We start from the raw sequence: 19,468 nt of genomic DNA on the forward strand, positions 1-19,468 counted from the left end.
AGATGTATGTGCACAGTTGTGAGAGAAAACCAGTCCAGGTTCTCAACTATTTGTAGCTGCACCCAATATACAGTCAGTTTTCTCATGCAAGTCTGAGTGGCAAAAAGTTATGGCAACACTGGTGTACGTGAACTGCCTTGTGAAATTCTGAGTAGACAAACAGGATGATTTTGGAGGAAGTTTAGAAAGGCAATGAATGAAGTTTTTTGTTTTATGTTCTACACTCAATATTCTTCTGACTAGGAGTCGAACAATGGTTATGACATGTGACAGATGAATCAATGCTTTCTTTCTATCAAGCCCCAGAAAGTACTTCCTCCTTCTGAAGTAAAAATTCATGGCTGTACTGGAAAAGTATTTTTGAGGACCGAGTAATGACATTTGGGACATTAGAACATGGGACATTTTTATACGTTAGGGTAAGGAACAGGCATCACTCTGAATTCAAGATGGGAAATAGCTGTCCATCGACAAAGAAGAGAAATCCAGCAGTGGGATAGCAGCTTTTAGCCAAGATAAGCATGAGTACCAGGCAACATGCTTCACTCTTGGAGTTCCCTTACAATTAGAGAAGAGAAATAGTAAAAATCACAGACAACTAGAAGTCTCCACCGATCGCAGCATTCTTCTTGGAAACATGAAGCTGTTGCAAAGGAACAAAGACTTTTACCTATGGTTGAGTGCTCTAGAAGCTTTAAAGGAATCAAACTTGTTCAAGAAAAGATCTCTGCTAAAGAGTATAGGTTTTTTACAGGCTTGCTCTTTTAAGATGAAGAACTTTTTCCTGACATCCAGCCTGAACCTCCTCTGTCACAGCGCCATGCTGTTCCCTCAGGTTCTATCGCTGGTCACCAGAGAGAACAAACCAAGGAACTTCAGCCACTCTTTATGCGTCTTCATGTCTAGACCCTTTACTGTGTTTCATTTATCTCCTAATTTAGAAATTTATGCAAAGATAAGGCACCTCAGTCTCTACCAGCAATACTGTCTGGTCTCCTTTAGCTGTAACTGAAGTGCAGGTACAAAGTTCAAATCTACACAATTGCTTCGCCCCATATCTGTGTTTAAGGAGGTGTCTCACAAAGTTCATACCTGTGGACATAACTATGCGGTCCAGTTCATTTTTAGGTAGGAATAACAGACTTTTGAATAATAGTGCAATATGAAGGAGGTATTCAAAATGTACTTTATTCTTTTCTTGGAAAAATACAGATGAGATGTGTTTATGGTATGTTGGAGATGAAACACTATCTGCCCAACAGTAACTGAAGCACTCTTTAAACATGATCTAACAAAGACAGATGTTTTGAATTAGTGTATCTAACTAACTTGAATCCAGGGATTTTGAAGAAGGACTTTGGAGTATTAAGGATGGGTTCCTTTCATTTAACTCTGGCCACTCTTAGGTTTGGAGTTTAAACCAATCTAAACTGAGACACCTTCACTAGCCAATGGAAAGAGGGGCACCTGCAGGCTTATGCTAGCTGAAAATAGATGCCCAAGATATCTGAAAAGTATAGGCTCATGAAGGTTTCTTGTTTTCTCCACTGAGTATTGAAACGACCTAAGTCTGTAGCTCAGACTAAACAGCTGTCTTTCAGGCTGCTAAATTTAAATTACTATCCTCCTGAATGTTGACTTTTGGCGAGCTTTGCAGTACAGCGAAACTTGCAGGGCTGGGAGAAAATTAATGTGCCAATATTTTAAAAGCCTAAATAAGTTTATAGTCCTGTAAACTGGGCACTATTCTCATGTTGAATAATCATAGATACACATTATAGTACTACACTGTACATTATAATACTAGAAGAGATCATTGTAATGGTCTGGTCTGACTAGCCTTGCTCATACAAGCCAGAGGCATGGCTTCAATTTATTTCTGTTTGGAATAGAGTATATCTTTTAGAAAAACACTGACTCTTTACTTAAAAAATTCCAGCAATGGAAAATCTACTAGAGCTATCAAAACTTTTTCCAGTAGTTAAATACCTTCCCCATAAAAACATTTGCACCTTATTTGTAGTGTCAAGTTAGTCTAGCTTTATCTTCTGCCATTATGTGTATGAAACTGTTGCTTGGTAAACTGAAAAGCCCTATATAGCTTCTGTTTTCACAAATATTCTCATGTAGTGAAATCAAATCACTCCATTATCATCCCTTTAATGAGTGTAATCTCTGATGTAATCTCTGTATTTTCAGTTGTGGGGTTTTTTTTGGTTTTTTTTTTTTTTGGTGGATCAGCTCTGAATCTTTTTTTCTGAAATTTCATTTTTTGGACTGAATTTCAGCATATTTCAGGACAGAATTCAGTATTCCAGTAATAGTAGTATAAATTCTTAAAACAGGTAAAATAACTTCCCTGTTTCTATGTAAGCTCTGTTTGAACATCAGAGATTTTCATTATTCTGTTTGACTTCAGTATTGACCTCAAAGTTCATATTCGTCTTGTTTTTTACTTTGACTGTTCACCAGGCTAGCTGTTCCCATGCTATAATGCTGGCTTTCCTACACAGGGGTAAAAATTAACATAAGGTAATACTGATTGGAATAAATCACTAGTGAATTAAGACCTAGTGAAGTAAGTTGATTTTTTTTTCAAGAGATTAAATCAGATTTTAACAGTTGTCAGTATACTTTGTAAGTCTCAGAAGAGTTACCTGCCTTTTTTATATTAATCATTCACAGTATAAAAGCAGCCACAAAATGTACTCAAGCATTTTATTGTTTTAGAGAAGAAAATTTTAAGACACCAACACAATAACTCTTCCAATAATGCCTTTAAAAAAAATGAAAAATGCTGCCTTCCAGTTTTGGAAGAGATATGATTTATTAAAAACCTGAATTTTGCTGGCTGAGAGTTGAATTATGCACAAATGGATTAAGGTCTATGAAAAGAATATTATTTGTTTTGATTGCAAAGTATGAAGCTAAATACCACCCCTTCTGTTTGCTAAATATTCTACATTTGCAAGCAGCTGATCAGACGGTACATAGATATTCTAAAATATTCAGGGACATCTTCTCAGTGAGGTTATTTCTAGTGTTTTGTATGAGGATCTCCTGACATTTTGACTTTGAGTAAAGTTTGTGCTTGAATTCCTAACTAATAAATAATATTAATTTGTCATTTCCCTTGTTTATCTGCATTGTCAGAGTGCTTAAAGTCATTCATCACAGTTGAATTGTTCTTGCTAGGCAGTGATGTATAGCTATATCAGAAAAAGAACTCAGATAACTTACTGTTTAAATGTAGGACGCAACAATGTGGAGGTGAACAGATAGGAATTAAGCAGAAAAAAATCTAAAAGTACGTGTATTGCTTATATTTGATAATTCAAGCAAACCAAGATGCAATCACTGCTAATTTGTAACTCCAACTCTATTTTTATAAGCAAAATATAAATACCAGATACTAGCTATAAGCTTTTTGTGAAAATCAAGAGAGCAGATCCACCAGATAGTACCCAATCACCCAGACATTAAGGTACTTAACCTATATGAGAGCCATGGCTGGTGCTATTGTCTATCTGCTGAAGGCTACAGAAAGTCAGTTATGTTAGCCTCTGTTGAGCTCTGTTTTGTTCCGAGCTGGTTTTATTATTCAGAAAAGTTGATGTAAAGATGATATTTTTTCCTGCACTATGAATAAGTCTATTTTCACCTGTTATTCCACTGTATGTGGACATATTTGGGCCAGAGGATCCACTAATTGCAGTGCGTATCTGAAATGCAGATCAGACTTTCCAATTCATGTTCTGACACTTTTTAATATTGAAAGCGTCCATCCAACTTGCCAGTGTATAGAATTGATCTTTACTCTTTGGTTTCACTGAATTATTTGCACAACATAGGAGTGCTCAGTTTCCGTAATGCTGCAAAATATCAGTTGATATTGGTTGGAGCTAGTAGGATCTTCGCCAGAAATACTGAAAACTTAATTTTAAACCCTTGGTATAAGGGAGGCAAAATAGTCTCATGCTTCTAAGAGCGTACAAGATGTTTCTTAGTGTGCCTATGTGCTTATACATATGGATAGATATGTTTTTAATTAATCCATCACAATTTTTCTTCTCATCATGCTATAGCCTCAAGAGATGCGTAGTTGTTTTTCATTTTGTTTGCTTTTATTTTTGCAAAGAAGCTGTAACAGCTATGATGTATTTTCTAAATTGTACTATGAACTAATCTGTGAAGTATTTGTGCGTTCTGAGTTCTATTTTTAATGGTAGAAAGGTTAATCACACAAAGGCTCTTCCTTTCCCCTGTAATAATCTAAGATATAAAAATAGTTGGTTTTACCATGATTTTGTAACTGTATTGTGAAATGTAGTTTTTCTGTTTGGAGAGTTCTTCTGTACTTTGTTACAATGACTGTATTAAAGAATGTATTTTGGGTGTTTTATTTTGAATTGCTTCTGAATTTTGCTCATTATTTACTAAAGCCATAAATTCTTACAAGTTTTGGCTAGTTTTTTTAATGTGAATAGTCTTTCCTAGGATCATCTTTGTGAAATACAGAATGTGGAAGACAATTACTAGTAATTTTTAAAGAAAATTTTAAAAACTCCCTCTTTGGCGTATACCATATATGTCTGAGGTTCAGAAACTGAAATACAAATGCACTGGCACCTAATTCCCTAGATGTGTTTGATCAGAGGTTTGGTTTTTTAAGAAAGTACTTAAATAAATCAATCCAAAATATTTCATATATCTATGCAGTAATGTTGTCCATGTGCAGTAAAAATATAGTTACATATTTCCATATTTCCATATTTATTTTCAGTTTAGAAGAACCCCCTTTTACCAGTCATGGTTGGCTCTACTCAGGCTCCACTCTTCAGACTGGAGATGCAATTGTTTGGCACATAACTCCTGGCTTGTGCCTGCTGTTTTTCATAAATTAGTTGTTACAGTTCTTAGATGTCAAGGAAGAGGGCACTAGATGGCAAAATTGCTGCCTGACTGTTGGCTACAGAAATTTCACCCCGTTCCTTCACCCACAAATGTATTGATCGCATAACACTTTAAAATTTCATGTGCAAGATTTTCCACAAACTAAGTCCAATGCTGGCATTTGTTGTTTTGTTTCGGAAGGATTAATGATAACTGACAATGTTACACCACTGCAATTTCTATTGTGTTGGCAGCTGCCAGGTGTGGACATTTTCCTTACAGTTTCAGCTCCAAGAAACAGAAACCAGTAAGCCTCTACCTTCATAATAAGTAGAATTCACCATTCATAAAGTAGGGGTACTTACATGTAAAACATTTCACTTTTGTGCCATTGCCAAAGGTAATGAAGTTTGACTTCAGCGTAGATTAAGCCTTAGAGTTTCAATGATGTTTCAAAATTTCACACTACTAAAGTTTATGATACGTAGCAAGTGTTCTGTTAAAATCTGGCTGATCCCAGATAGGAAAAAAAAGCAGCCCAAGGGAGATCAGCTTGTCTTTGCCCAAATCCTATGCTTCAGAAGACCTCTAATTTAGTAACATTTGGATAACAAACCTAGAGGCTGGCATAAAACTCCTCTTGGCACGAGTTAAGCATCTTTCAGTCTTATAAAAAGAAGTTTGTCCCACTAAGCTGTAGGTTTGTTGGAGCTGTTTAACAGTAGCTGTGCCCTGCAGCTCTTTTAGTGATAAATGAGCTGCTTCAAATAAAGTGCAATTGCAGCCAACTGTGCAGAAGGAATCATTAAAAAAAATTTAAATAGACATTTTTGAAGCTTAAAAATGCACAAACAAAGTACATTAAACCAAAATATATGGTGCTTCTTTTAATGGAAAAGATTGCTACTGGCTAAGTCTGCCAGCATCAATAGGTGTGCCAAAAAGCCAAGGAATCTGGCAGAGTTCATAGATAGCTGTTCCATCTTTCATCTATATTTCTTTTCTGTATTTATCTTGCTTTAGAAAATGCAGAGAATGTCTTTTCCTTCCGACTTGGCACTATTTCTAAACCACAGAAATACACAGAACAGCTTCTTGCAATTGTTTAGCTCCCTGTACTAAGACTCATCCTTGTGTCAGTGTGAAATATTTCTTTCTAATTTGGTAATAATAAGAAAAGAAATATTGAAATGTTTTATTTTATATGGAGTAGTAGCTACGTTATCTGATATTAAATTAGTTTTTTTAATTGAGGGGTACTTGGCTTAATGCACAAGGGCAGAATGCCAGGTAATTATTTTTGGCATTCAGCTGATCAAAAATAGTTTCCTTGTCTGTAAGGAGCTATTCAAAGAAGATGAATATAAGAAATAATAAGAGCAATATATATGTGTGTAGATACAAACTAATACATAGTTGTAAATAGAGACTGAATTACCATTCAGGAGTCCTTAATGTACCAAAATTTACATTTAATGTTGTTGTCTGTAGAAATTCTTTTTACTTCTCCCTGGAGAATCAATCACTCTGTTATAGTTGGCTTCAAGCCCTAGTCATTGTATTCTCTTTTATGTTGCAAAGAGCACCCTGCAGTGTCTTTTAATAATATGGCACATCTTGCTGCTGTCACTTTCAAGGTAAAGATGCTAAGGAAAAGTCCTTTCACAATGTGTAGATTTTGAGATAGGCCCTTGTGATAATGTTCCTGATTAGTGTTCCATATTTTGGCATAAAGTCTAAAGACTTGACCAGGCTGCCAGGGCACGTGAGGTTGATGAGAATTATGTCGCTGACGACATAATTATGTCCAGTAACGGCTGGATCAGATTATGAATACAGTTGCAGTGGTGATTAAATAACAGTCAATCAAAGGCCAAAATATATCTTCTACTAGACTACGAAAGTCCATACATTTTCATTTTATTAGAAATCTCTATTTTTTTATTTATTTTTATTATCTCTAGCATATTGGTCATTATTGCTAGTCAATTACAAAAGGAGTCTGATAAACTGCAAATTATGCGGGAAATGAGAAAGATAGATTGTAAATGAATTTAGGTCATATCCAGTATGTTCATTGCATTTGTGTTGAAGATAGAGATAAAAATAAGAAACTATATATGATAAAGAATTGAGAGAGCAGGCATGCATAAAGGTGCTTCCATAATGCCATGCAGACATTACAGTTCCAAATACTCGACTAAGGATAAGATATATAATTTAGTCTCTGTGGCAATATGCAAAGATTAAAAGATCTCCAAAAGGTATTTAGAACACCTAAAATCAGAATTGCCACAGAGAGTTCACCACTTTTTTCCTATCACCTACCTTGAGCCCAGATATGTGGGAAAAATCTGAGTTAATTTGATATTTTTGTCTCTGTATGTTGTATGTGTAAAACTTGAACAGATCCAAAAGTCATCAGATAGGCTTACCTCCTTTGTAGAAATCCAAAGATAGAGAACTTCTGGACTCCAGAGGCATTGTAGGCTAATGGAGTGTGTATGTATCTAAAGGTCTGCCATACTTTTGTCATGGATTTCCTGGGCATTCACTGTGTAAATAATATTTTATTAATCTTTTGCTTCTCAAAGCATTTCATCTTTTCATCAGTAGCCATGCTGTTTTATTCATGTGCAATAATCCTCTTCTTATTTTAAGTGTTGGGTTTACCCCCCTTGGGTTGTAGGAGACCGTTCAAGAGGGCTCTTCACCAAAAACTCATAAACAAATAAAATTGCTATGTCACTGGGAGAAAAAGTCCTAGAAAGGATAAATAATTGGCTGGAAATTAGAAATTGAGTTGTAGGAATTAGGAATTAAAATCAGATTTTGCAACCAAGGGATCTTGCCATTCAGTGTTTCATAAATGATAATGAAAAAGGTTGTGAACACTGGCAAAGCTGGCTGACAGTATCAAATCCTTCATTGTAGTAGAGATGACAGCAGATTGCAATTTGCAGTTCACAGTACTTTGCCATGTCAAATCTATTGTGCAAGGACATTATAGCTCAGTGCAAAGTTTATACCTTTCGTGAAAGCATTGGTTTTACTGCACCAGACCCTGTGGCACTCATGTGCAGCAGGAGCATAGGGACAGTCAGTAACAATTTTTTAGAACTGAAAATATGTTCTGATATTTGGGCAAGGCAATTAAGTCCCCATAAAAAAAAATCTGGAAAACAAAAATTCTGTGTAATGTAGAGCTAGGAACTCCTTGAAGTTCTATTTTGGATCTTGGGTTTGCTTCTTACTCTTCAGGCTGTTTCTGTTAATCTCTTTGCTCTTCCTCTCTTTGTTCCAGAATTCTCATGGGATTTGTAGTTATCTGTAAGAGTTATTTATCTGTAAATTTGCGTAGACTTCCTAGGGAGCGAGGAGAGAAATTGATTATTTGTTTAATTCTTGAACATTGTATTCTATTGTATAGAATTGTATTTCTAGAAACTATTCTTTAGCAAGTGCCAGTGCTCTTCATAAAGATGGAATAGATGTTAATCTCCTTAAGTTTATCATGACTCAAGCATGTGATGTAGTATTTTCCTGAAAAAGTAGCATCTTTGTGTTGAGAGCTGAAAAATGAAGAAGGCAACATTACACGTACAGGTGCAGTACTTTGTTTTACAACGGTTTACCCATACTGTAGTAATTAGGCTGCATTGTTCGTCAAGTATCCTCACCCAGGAAGGTCTAACATGCTGTTAATGTTGTTGTGCTAGCATTAGCATCACTAGATCATATTGTGTTCATACAATGTTCAACTGATTCCTAACTGTTGCTTCTACATTTTTATATACCATACATTTACTTCTGAGTCATTCGTCCTTTATACATCACAAAAGTAATGACAAAAAAGAAATACAAAAATGTGCATTATATCCAGAGGTCTGCAAATACCAATATCAATTTAAAGATAGGAAAATGTATTCTAGCAGTTCATCTCTCTCTGTAATCCAAAGCAAAAACTCACAAAGTGGAAAACCAAGAAGTACAGACAACAGACAAATTTTTTAAATCTGCAGATATGAATTAACATGTGGACTATATACAGACCTTCGTCTGTGAAGCAACCCAGCTCATTTCTTGCTTTCTCACATTCAGAATGTCGTATTTGTTTGAGTAAAGGTAAACTATGTTCATACCATCCATACATTCATTTTTGTTCTGCTATTTTTTTTCCTGTGTTTAATGTGACTGCTCTCTACTAATTATCTTTAGTAGTGCCCCATCATGAAAGACATTAATACAGGAAGACAAACAACTAAATAATCAGTTTGAATAGACTTCTCATATTTAGACCTATGAGAAATTATTTCCTTTCTAGACTGGAAGAGTTTCTAATTGTGTCCAAAGGGATAGTTAATTTATGTACCTGTTTATTCTCATTTTGTCTTAAATATTATTTGTTTTGGGAAGTTACCTTCAGTTAGGAGGGAGATCTAAATGTGAAGAATTAAATCATAATTAAATTATCATTATTCTCAGAATCTATCCAGATTGTATTACAGCAGTCATTTATTATTTTTTGACCTTATATAGTATTTTTTCTATTATTTTCATAAAATGTTCTAGTTGAATGTTCTCTAGTTTAAAAACAGACTATAAATTGAATAATACCAGTTGTCTTCCAGTTTATGTAAATGTATGCACTGTTGCCACCCACACATCTTAAAACATGAGGATATAGATCTTTTAGTACACCACAAAAAAAAGGTGACTTGAATCATTATTTGAGACAAATGCTGTTGTACACATCTACAGCATGACTGTCCTGCTTTTATCCCCAGAAGGTTAAGGTTTACTAGCAGAAGCACTCCACTGGTTTTGATTATTGCGGTCATACTTAGGCTGAGAGACACACAGTTGGGCCATTGGTCTTAAATCTATATTGACTTTAGAGATCAAAATCAGTACTTGGAAATGAATAGAGAAGAGAGTTTGAAGTCAGTCCATGCACACCAGTAGATGTAACATATTTTTGAAATAGTAGTACTGTAAGGTTTTGCACAATGTTCTCAGAGTAAGATGCAGCTTAAGATAAACATAGAGAATTCTTTCACTAGTCTGGAAACTGGTTTCTCTTTACTGTAGTTCAATGCTGACTTCAAAAATAAACTGCTTATAGTGTGCTTCAGGAATATCAGGTAAACAAGAGAACAAAATGCAAGATGTTTTCAGGGTATTGCTGAGAAGTCAGGCAGAATCTATCAGTGTATTAAGGTTCCTGGACAGCTCAAGTCTCCTTTTTTTTCTCTGACTTGCCCCTGAGAGTTTATTTGCAACTGATCTCCCTCAGCTTCTATATAGCCCTTATGTGACTGACTGACTGATTGACAGACAGAGGCAGTATTCTTCTTAATAGTAATTTTTTTACATTTTGAAAACCGAAACTGATTTAGCAGTCCTTTCTCAAACTTCCTAAACTACCTTGACAGATATATTAAGGAAGGAAGGGCAAGGTAGAAGCTGTGCTTCTGTAAAAGGAAGAAGAAAGCAAAATATGAAAAAAGCAAGTATGAAACAGCAGATGAGTACTGAAAGTGAGTAGGGAATAAAAAAGAAAGATTGATCAGGATGCAATAAAATAAAGAAGTGGTCCCCAGCGTGCTACAGAGCTAGACTTCATTATGAAAGGAAAGGAACATCCATGACATAAGCCTACTTGTGTCCTTTACATGTTGTTAAGTAAGCAGGCTCCTGTTTTAATACAATGAATTTCCAGTGAATTGAAAAACAAGCTTTTTTTTATGTGACTACTGATGTTATGAAAAAGTTCTTTATTCTCTCTGTGCCACCAAGGGCCTTTTATGTGTTAATCTTCTCTTGAAAACGACATGAAATAAGGATAAAATGAAGTGGCTCAAGTAAAAATATGCTGTAAGACCTTGGGCTTCATCACTTCTGGATTATCAGATCTGCCTATTGCTTTCAGTGGGATGAATTTCATATCCTGTAAGACCGTTCTGTATATTGGAATGTTCACGATGATTGAATTCTTTCTTAATATTGCACCAAACTTCTTACAGCTGAATGTGGACTCAGACTATCTGCCTTTAAGGACTCTGATTGGTTGCATATAATTGTACCTTTTAAACAGTGATTTAAAGTTCCTTTTATTACTAGTTTTATTTAGCTTTATTACCTTTCCATGATATGTTTATATTCACTCGTACCTGAAATAGGGGGAAATATTCCTCTGAAGTTCTATGCCTAACAACTTGTGATGGGAAAGCCTTTCAACTTAGTGTATTCTAAAGTGGCCTGCAAGTTTACCAAGTTTTAAAACTATTCTACGTTTTACCATTTAGCATTTTGTTCCCATTCTCCTTGTCAGATATTCAGGATCCTCTGCCCTTTTGTTATATCTTTGCACAGAAGTGGAGCACCCTTCCCAAAATAATAGCTGTAGAATGAAGTGTAGATTATTTTGTTCATATTTTGTACATATACATAGACTTGGAAGTATACTTAAATTGCATACCATATTATAATCTCCTTTAGGCATCCATGTTGTATGCATTTTTCCAACAAGTGAAGCAATGCCACCTTTAAACTAATTGGATAGTATGGGAGCTACATTTTATTTTGTATTTTGTTAGTGTTTGCCTAAGAGGATTTCTGTTCAAGAGTGAGGTAGGCACAGTTCAGACATGGTGGAGAAAGATAGCCATTGCCTCCAGTACTTTTTGTTTTGCTGTAACTAAACAAAAGAAATATACAAAAAAGAATAGATAGCAAAATGTAGCACAAACTGCAGGCACGTATTTCGTAGTCTGTTCTGCACCTATTTTCAGAAAGGGTGCAGATTTTCTCCTGCACTCTTTTCACTGTTGTTTCTTTTTTGTTCTTGGTGTGTTGTTGTTGTTGTTTTTTAAGGAGTAAGGAAAAAATGAGAAAAAGGAGACAGCTCCTGCCTGATCTGCTGACTGCCACCACTTTGAGGTGCACCTTGGCCTCAGCTTTATCTTTCAGGCCTTCTCATCCCCCTGTAGTGCTTGACTGACTCTCAAGTGTTGTTATCCTTTTTCCATAGCTGCTAAATGGAGATGTGTTTCAGGGGAGAGAGAAGAGGAAAGACAGGAATGAGAGAATAAAGAAAAAGAAACCAGGTGGGATCTTCCTAGGATTTCACCATGCCCAGACAGGGAGCTTCAGTTCCTGCATCTTCACATTCAGTGTGAGCAAGCTGGGCTACACCAGGTGCTGCTCTGACTTTAGTTCCGGAGAGGAGAGGTGTTTCATGAGAGGCAGTCAACACAGTGCGTGTCTGTCCTGCCCATCTTTTGCATTTGCTGGGACTTGTAGTACTGGGTTTTCCTCCTCTGCTAGCTTAGCATTCCCTGGCCCAAAGACTTTACATCTGAAGTTTATTGTCTTTGTGTTGCACAAGAAAAAACAAAATCAGGAGAAAACACTGCAGAACTTGCATGAGCATCTTCTTAGGAGACTATGCATGGTACATGGTGCATCCTTTCTGCTGAAAGAGAAAATCAGTAAAAGGTCCTGAATTTTAATTTAGAAGCAGTTGCTTAGCTTAACCTTAATTATACTTTGATTGAGGAGTATGCTTTATTATTTATAATTCAATTTCGTGAGAAATATTTTCATAGGAATACGTGTAACGTAATCCTCAAACTAGGTGCTTTAATATTTTCCAGTGTGCAGCATGGTGTTGAAAGTTAGCAAACTGCTGGCTGGATCTAGACTGATACTTTCTTGGATAAGCTTCTACCATATGCTTTTATTTAAAGTATTTTTTTCTCTTAGGTTAGGTTTATAAAAAGCATGTGAAAAATGTCTTTTTTGGAAAAGAAGTGTTACGCAATTAGAAAATCACAGTGCTAGAAATTTAGTATCCTGTAGGAAATGTTGCAAGTAAAGTAAGTCAGATACTAAATCTCAGTTTAAAAAAAGAGATGGCAAGTCCTATCACCAACTGGAAATGCTATGTCAATCTACAAGATGTCATCACCAGCATAGCAGATAGAAGCAGCAGTTATGTTGAGTGTCTTTATTTCCAGGAATTTTAAGCTCGATGTGAACTGTGACTAGCTTCCCAGTATAGATATGAACCTTATTGAAGGAGCCCGTCTATATTTCCTTCTAAAAAAGAAAAAAAGCTTGAAAAACTGGCATTAGAAATTATTTTGATATTATTTATATCAAAATAAATTAAATTAAATATTGATATTATTTAGCTATTCTTTCTTCGTTATTTGCTTTCATTTTCACAGGACTCCAGAGTATTGCTTAGACTGATCTATGTCTATTTTGCATGAGCAAAGGAACCTCTGCCCAGTAGTACTGTTCCACACTTTCCACTGTTTTGGAAAACTTGTTGTAGAAAAATCAAGTGACTAACCCCCTTTTAAAGAAGAATACATGCAAAATGTATTCTTTCTGACAACACTGCTTCTTCTATTTCTTGCTTCCCACCTGTGAGTCTGGAAGCTGCAATGATTGTGACTAAAGGAAAGTAGGAAACTGAGTACTTACGAATTATTGTACCCAGCGCATGGAGCATCTGAACCTTACAAGATTTTGTTTATTGATTTACTGGGGTAATGCTTGTCTGCATTTTTTCTTCTTTTAAATCTTATGCTACTCTTTTGTAATGAAAAATTCTTGAAAGACATCTTCATAAAAACAAGAAATACTAATTTTTATTACCCATCTTGGAAGGACACATTTACAAGTTCTTTCATCAAATCTTGTTTTGTTTGAAAAAAAAAAAACAAAACCTTTCAATTAGTTATTTTGTGACTGTAGAGATAATATTTTTAAGGAAGCTCTGCTTTCAGAGGGTATCAGGTAGCATCATTCATGATACAGTAACATGCAAGCCAGTATTCTGGCTTACCCCTTTACATCTGACTATTGCCTTGAAAAAGAACTGTCATGACTTTGGTATACCAAAGAGCATGGTTGCCAGAGAGGGAGGTGGTTTCCACATAGTCCAGGGCAAGGCCAGGTCAATGGAACATCATGAATTTCAGCAAAGATAAATGCAACATCCTGCAACTGAGAAGGACTTACACTGGCACTTGCACTTGCCCTGGCAGTGATACTGGCTAGAGACTGAGTGGATATGGAGCAGTTCTACAGAAAAGGGCATGGGGATTTTGGTAAACAGAGGGCTGAACACTGGCCAGCAGTGTCTCCTGAAAGCAAAGAAGACACAGTAGTGGGCTGCACTAGCAGGAGCATGGTCAGTGTATTGAAGGAAGTGATTTTTCTTCCCCATAGTACTCGTTAGACCACACCTAGAATACTGCAGTCAGCCCTCCAGCACAGGAAAGACATGGCTAACCCAGAGCTAGTGGTCCCAGCAGAGTGCCACGAGGACCAAAACCGGTGCACCTGTCCTGTGAGGAAAAGCTCAGGGAAGTGGGTTTTCAGCTTGGAGAAGAGAGAGCTTCAAGTGAACTTAACATCAGCATCCCAGTACCTACAAGGAGGTCAGTCATCAAACAGATGTAGCAAGGCTTTTGCCAGTGATGTATGGCTTTTGGGTGAGAGTCAACAGGCATAAACTGAAACAAGAGAGACTGAATATAGGGAAAATCATTTCACTATGAAGACAAACACTGGAACAGGTCGCTCGAAGAGATTGTGCAGTCTCTGTCCTCAGCGGTTTTCAAGATCGGGCTGGATAAATCCCATAGCAACCTGGTCTAATCTGATGGCTGACCACGCTTTGTGCATGAACTGGACCAGAGACCTTTTGAAACCCCATCCATTCTGTGTTACTCTGACTTTGCTGCCCTGATGAGGCCACACAATTCTGTGCTATTTTAAAGCTAGGATAGTAATAGCACAAGTCTTCTTAATTGTTCTGAATATTTAAATGATTTGGCCGTGCGTAACTCTTGCTTTTGGAACCCATAAATGCAACATATGCTCTGTACGTTCTCCAAACAGCTTGTATTTGTGCTTATTTGCTGGTATGACGTGCTAACTGTGCAAAAAATTTTGGACTCTTGCCTTAGAATATAGATACCTGCCAACTGAAAATGAAGTCTACATAGTACTGCAAATGCTTTCTCTGTCTATGGAAAGTGCCTCTTATGTGCCAGAAAGAAGCATTTATACCACATGCTTTTTCACTGCTTCTCACATCTGTTAACATTTACATGTGTCAGAAGACAATACCTGAACAGTAAAGGGAAGGGATACATGAAGTTCAAGGGCATTGCATCAAGAAGGACATGTAATGTTGCACTGGCGCATTGAAATTAAAAAGAAAAAAGCTTTCTTGGACTTGTCAAATATATGCAGTATGTGGATTTGGTCTGTGTATGCATTCTATGAATACATTTCCACAGCCGAATTGGATGACCCAAATTGCCAGTAAATTGAAATGAATCCATGAATCCACAAGTTTGAGAATTGGCAGTCCGGAAGTGAGAGAATTATAGCTTTGTTAGTATATATGAAAATGATAAAATTTTGCTTCATTTAACACAGCATTTATATGACAGTCTTTGAAGTTAGATTCCTAAATATGTAAGAATTATCTGCTTACATTTCAATATTTTGCATTTTCAATAATCTTCTCTCTACTTTCCTTCTTATTACAACATGGAGTAAGTTGACAGACAAATGTTTCTGTATATCCTCTATCCCTAGAGGCAGCTACTGTATTAGACTGTTTCCAGGACTATTTCTTTGAAGTCATGCTCTGAAAATCCTGAACAAGGATTTTGTATAACATGGCAGTTCTTATGGATGTTACCACTGGCAAGTGATTTAGAAGAACAACAAATTAGAGAGCAATTGATCCTTTAACTGCCAAAATCAGAAGGAGAAAAAAAACAAAACAGTTTTTAATGTTTTTCTAAAAATTACTGTTGCGTTGTTGAATACCACTAATTCTTTAGGCATCTGAAGAGGTACTTCAAATCTGTGTCCTGTAATGTGTTGTTCTTTGATACTAAGCTCTGGTTCTCCAAAAAGTAGCTGCAATGAAGAGTAGAGATCACCCCCTTCAACCCTGCCTCTGCCATTGCCATTGCTTAACATTGAGCTCACCTTGGGAAGCGACAAAAAAAGTATTTATTTTCCTATGTCTTCTGAGCCCAGAAGTAAGTGATGACTAAAAGATGGTATCAGTAACCTTGTATCAAGGACTACCTAACATGGAGTCATAACAGAGGGAGAGGTTTATTTTTGTTCTGATTTTTTTTGCTATATTTCCAGTAAAAAATATATTTCTGAAATATTAATTTCATGACAACCTTCTGCTCTCATGAACTGATAAAAAATCTCATGCTGAATTTATTATAAAAGTTTAAGTTCCACAGTCACTACACTTCAAAAAGCCTTGCACTAGATCTATGAAGATGCAGTAAATAATCACATATGGCATATAGTTTCCTTGCTCCCAAATTTGAAACTTATGGTGTTACCAGAACCACCGTATGAATGGTATGTGCATACATATTTTTGGTTTTGAGTCAGGGATGTGAAGGATCTATACCAGTTTTTGTCTGTAAGTTATACAAGAAGTTTGTGAGGCACCCAAAGAAACACTTTAGGTTAACGAGAAATCAGCTGGTGGAAATTAGAAGGAAGAGAGATCTTCATTTAGCAATATTTCTCTAAAAAATGCTAGGTTTCTGCTAAGACTTGCATTCTGGCCCATGTGCTTTTTGAGCAGCTTGACCACTGTAGAGACATGCTGCTTGGCCATTCTGCTGAAGGCAGTGGTGAAGCTTCACCATCTCCAGTGGCTGCTGAACCTGACTCAGATTTTGCCTGCAAATAAAGCACAGAAGTATAAAGCTTTCTCATTGCATTTTCTTCTTGAGCCGTCTACCCTGTGGTATATCCATTCAGAAGTGTTCACACTTTCAGAATTCTTATCTAGCTATTTGGACATAGATTGTTGGTTACATGAATGGAAATTATAGGAAGAAATGCTAGAAAATAATATAATTGATGCTTAATTTACATAATAGTCTTTTTGACGTGATATGGGCATGTCACAGGCACTCTTACAAATTGCATATAAGGGTCAAAGGGTGAAAGGTGACTGGCAAGATGCTTGTTTGGTACATTTGGCTAACACAAATACTTCCTCAAGTATAAAATGCTTTGATCTCTATAAGCAAATGCCATATGTGTGCAGCTGTGGCCCATGCCTCACGATTGCTGGAAGGTTAGAAAAAGGTAGCGTATGAATTTGATGTCTGCATTCAATTTATGCTTTTATATTTAGCAGTTCATAATTTTATGTAATATTTTAGCTGCATGAAAAATATACACTGGAGTTGAGTGATAACAGATTTCTTTGTGGTTTGACTCAACATTGTTTGGGTGAACACAGAATCCTAAGTATTGCAGACTGAAAATATAGGTTTTAATTAGAGCTGTCTGAGCTTCAAAATACCTGGACACACATTGCGCTTGGCAGATTTTCAGAAATCTGAGGATTGTGAGATGCTGATTTAAACTAGCAAAGAGTCTGCTTTTTCTGCTGTTTTCCAATGTGTGTTGTATTTACAGTTGCATCACAGACTTGCAGCACTCCAAGGAAATGAGATCCCAAAGTGTTAATGATTTTCTGATATGTAAAAGTGGTTTATCATCAAGGTTTGTGTTATGTCATGCCTGTGTGGAACAGTACCTTACTCCAAGGGAATTTCCATTGAAAAAAACTGGATGGCTTCCAGAGTGAAGGATCTCCTCCACAGAACTGTAGAGCTGAATCAACTCCAAAAGTTTGGTGCCTTTGTCGAGCCTTTATTTTTTATATTTCCATGTAAATTTCCATGTAAATATATAAGAATGTTATGTTCAGGTCTGTATCCCTCAAGCAGTTTCACACAAGTGGGTTGCTGTGACAGTAAAGAAACCTACCACAAGCAGCGGGACGCTAGGGTCCCTTTACATGGATCCAGTTTTATGATGGAAACCAAAAAGAAAAGCATGGTCTTGTTTATTAAAAGTCTGGAGCATAAATTCATTAGTATGCCTTCAGGGGAAACAGTGATTTGGGTTTGCATATACACAATTTCTACTTATAAGAAAAAATCCAATTCAGAACCAGTAGACAGGCGTGAAAAAAATAAATAGAAAATCAGACAAGCAAATATCAAATTACAGATACAAATATGATAAAATATAAAGGGTTGTGCTCTATACGTATGCTAATGCATATAGATATACAAAATCATACGTAAATGTGTATATGTATGTACCTATATAATACAATGTTTTTGTTAATGTAATTTTCAATTTTATTTCTTATATGTGTGTGAGTGAATGCATACAGTTGTTCAAAATACAATTTGAATATTTTTAAATAGTAGCCTACGGTTGTTCCAAATATGATTTGAATGTTTTTTAAATAGTAGCGTACTCATTTGTATTTCTTACTCTATTTTTATTGTTATTTTCACCAGCTCCTACTGGCTATGGTAGGCTCTACAGATGAAACTCTGCAGGAGGCAGCAGCTGGTTGCATAGCAAACATTCGCAGATTGGCTCTAGCAACAGAAAAAGCGAAGTATGGCTGATGCCTTAACAGCTTTTACCAGCACACTTGAGTTGCAATCCAACTACATTTGAATACATGATTACTTCTAGCATTGGTGTTTCATAGCAGAGCTCATTTAAATTAGAATAATTTGCTTAAAAAAATACATCTGTGGAAAATGGTGTTTGTTTTTGCATTAATGATTCGTCACTCCTGAAATTCAGAAAACACTCACAGCTAGTTTTCTGGATCTTTTCATATTACATCTTATAAAAAAACATCAGTTATGTCTAAGAGATGATTTCTACAGTAATAAACTTGTCTTTGAAATTAGTTGTAGATAAAAAATGGTTTTGCTTATCTGTGACATTGCAATAAATACATTTTCCATCACAGTGTGTGTGGTTGTGAGGTAACTGATGAATGTCTTGAACAATTCCCTTTGTGCTAAATTAGTCTAATCATTCTGTCATTATGTTTTTGCCTGTTTGATCACTTGCAACTCACAGGAGAGGACAAAATACAGATACATCAATCTCACATCTGGTGTTACATAAGGACTGCAAGCAGCTGTAGCAGTAGGCATCACTCAAAATTTCCTGTTTCTAATGACATCAAACAAAATAGAGCTTAATTTTATAAGTAGCTGGTGAAATGTGTTTTAGTTAACATATGTCTTTAAATAAAATTAAAATTTATGAGCTGTAAATAAAAAGTAGAGTATTGCATTTGTGTTTACACATTATCTGATTGTTTTCCCATTTTTAAAATGAGTACAACATTGTATTGATGTAGTTACTTTATTTTCTATATAAAATTATATTCACAGAGTTCATTTCAATAATCATGTAAGCGTTTATTGTTGTAATTACAGATAAGAGAACCACTCTACATTCTGTGCTCAACAAATAACACAAGGACATTTCTTTGAGAGCAGTAATGTCTTAATTATAAGCACAGTCATCTGACATCTGAAACAAAAAACACACCTCAAACCAGATGTTTAAATAACTGGTGTTTGTCAAGTACTCACTTCTGAATGATTTTCTTCTTCACTTAGTAATTAACCATTTTCTTGTTTTGGAAGCAGTTTAT

General features: G+C 35.9%; 1 protein-coding gene across 6 annotated transcripts in view; it reads left to right on the top strand.

The window, feature by feature from the left end:
* The window catches only part of ARMC4 (armadillo repeat containing 4), an 80,194-nt gene extending 61,106 nt beyond the window's left edge, over positions 1-19,088 (top strand). For 3 of the 6 annotated variants that reach the window (XM_021386547.1, XM_021386551.1, XM_021386550.1), the window contains one exon: positions 18,300-18,768. In XM_021386547.1, the coding sequence (XP_021242222.1) occupies positions 18,300-18,413 (114 nt within the window). In that variant the 3' untranslated portion in view covers positions 18,414-18,768. Of the gene's footprint in view, positions 1-243 lie in introns of all 6 variants that reach the window. The other 3 variants (XM_021386548.1, XM_021386549.1, XM_021386552.1) reach the window with 3 other exon arrangements.

Source organism: Numida meleagris, chromosome 2, assembly GCF_002078875.1.
Source record: "Numida meleagris isolate 19003 breed g44 Domestic line chromosome 2, NumMel1.0, whole genome shotgun sequence".
NCBI classification, from domain to species: domain Eukaryota; kingdom Metazoa; phylum Chordata; class Aves; order Galliformes; family Numididae; genus Numida; species Numida meleagris.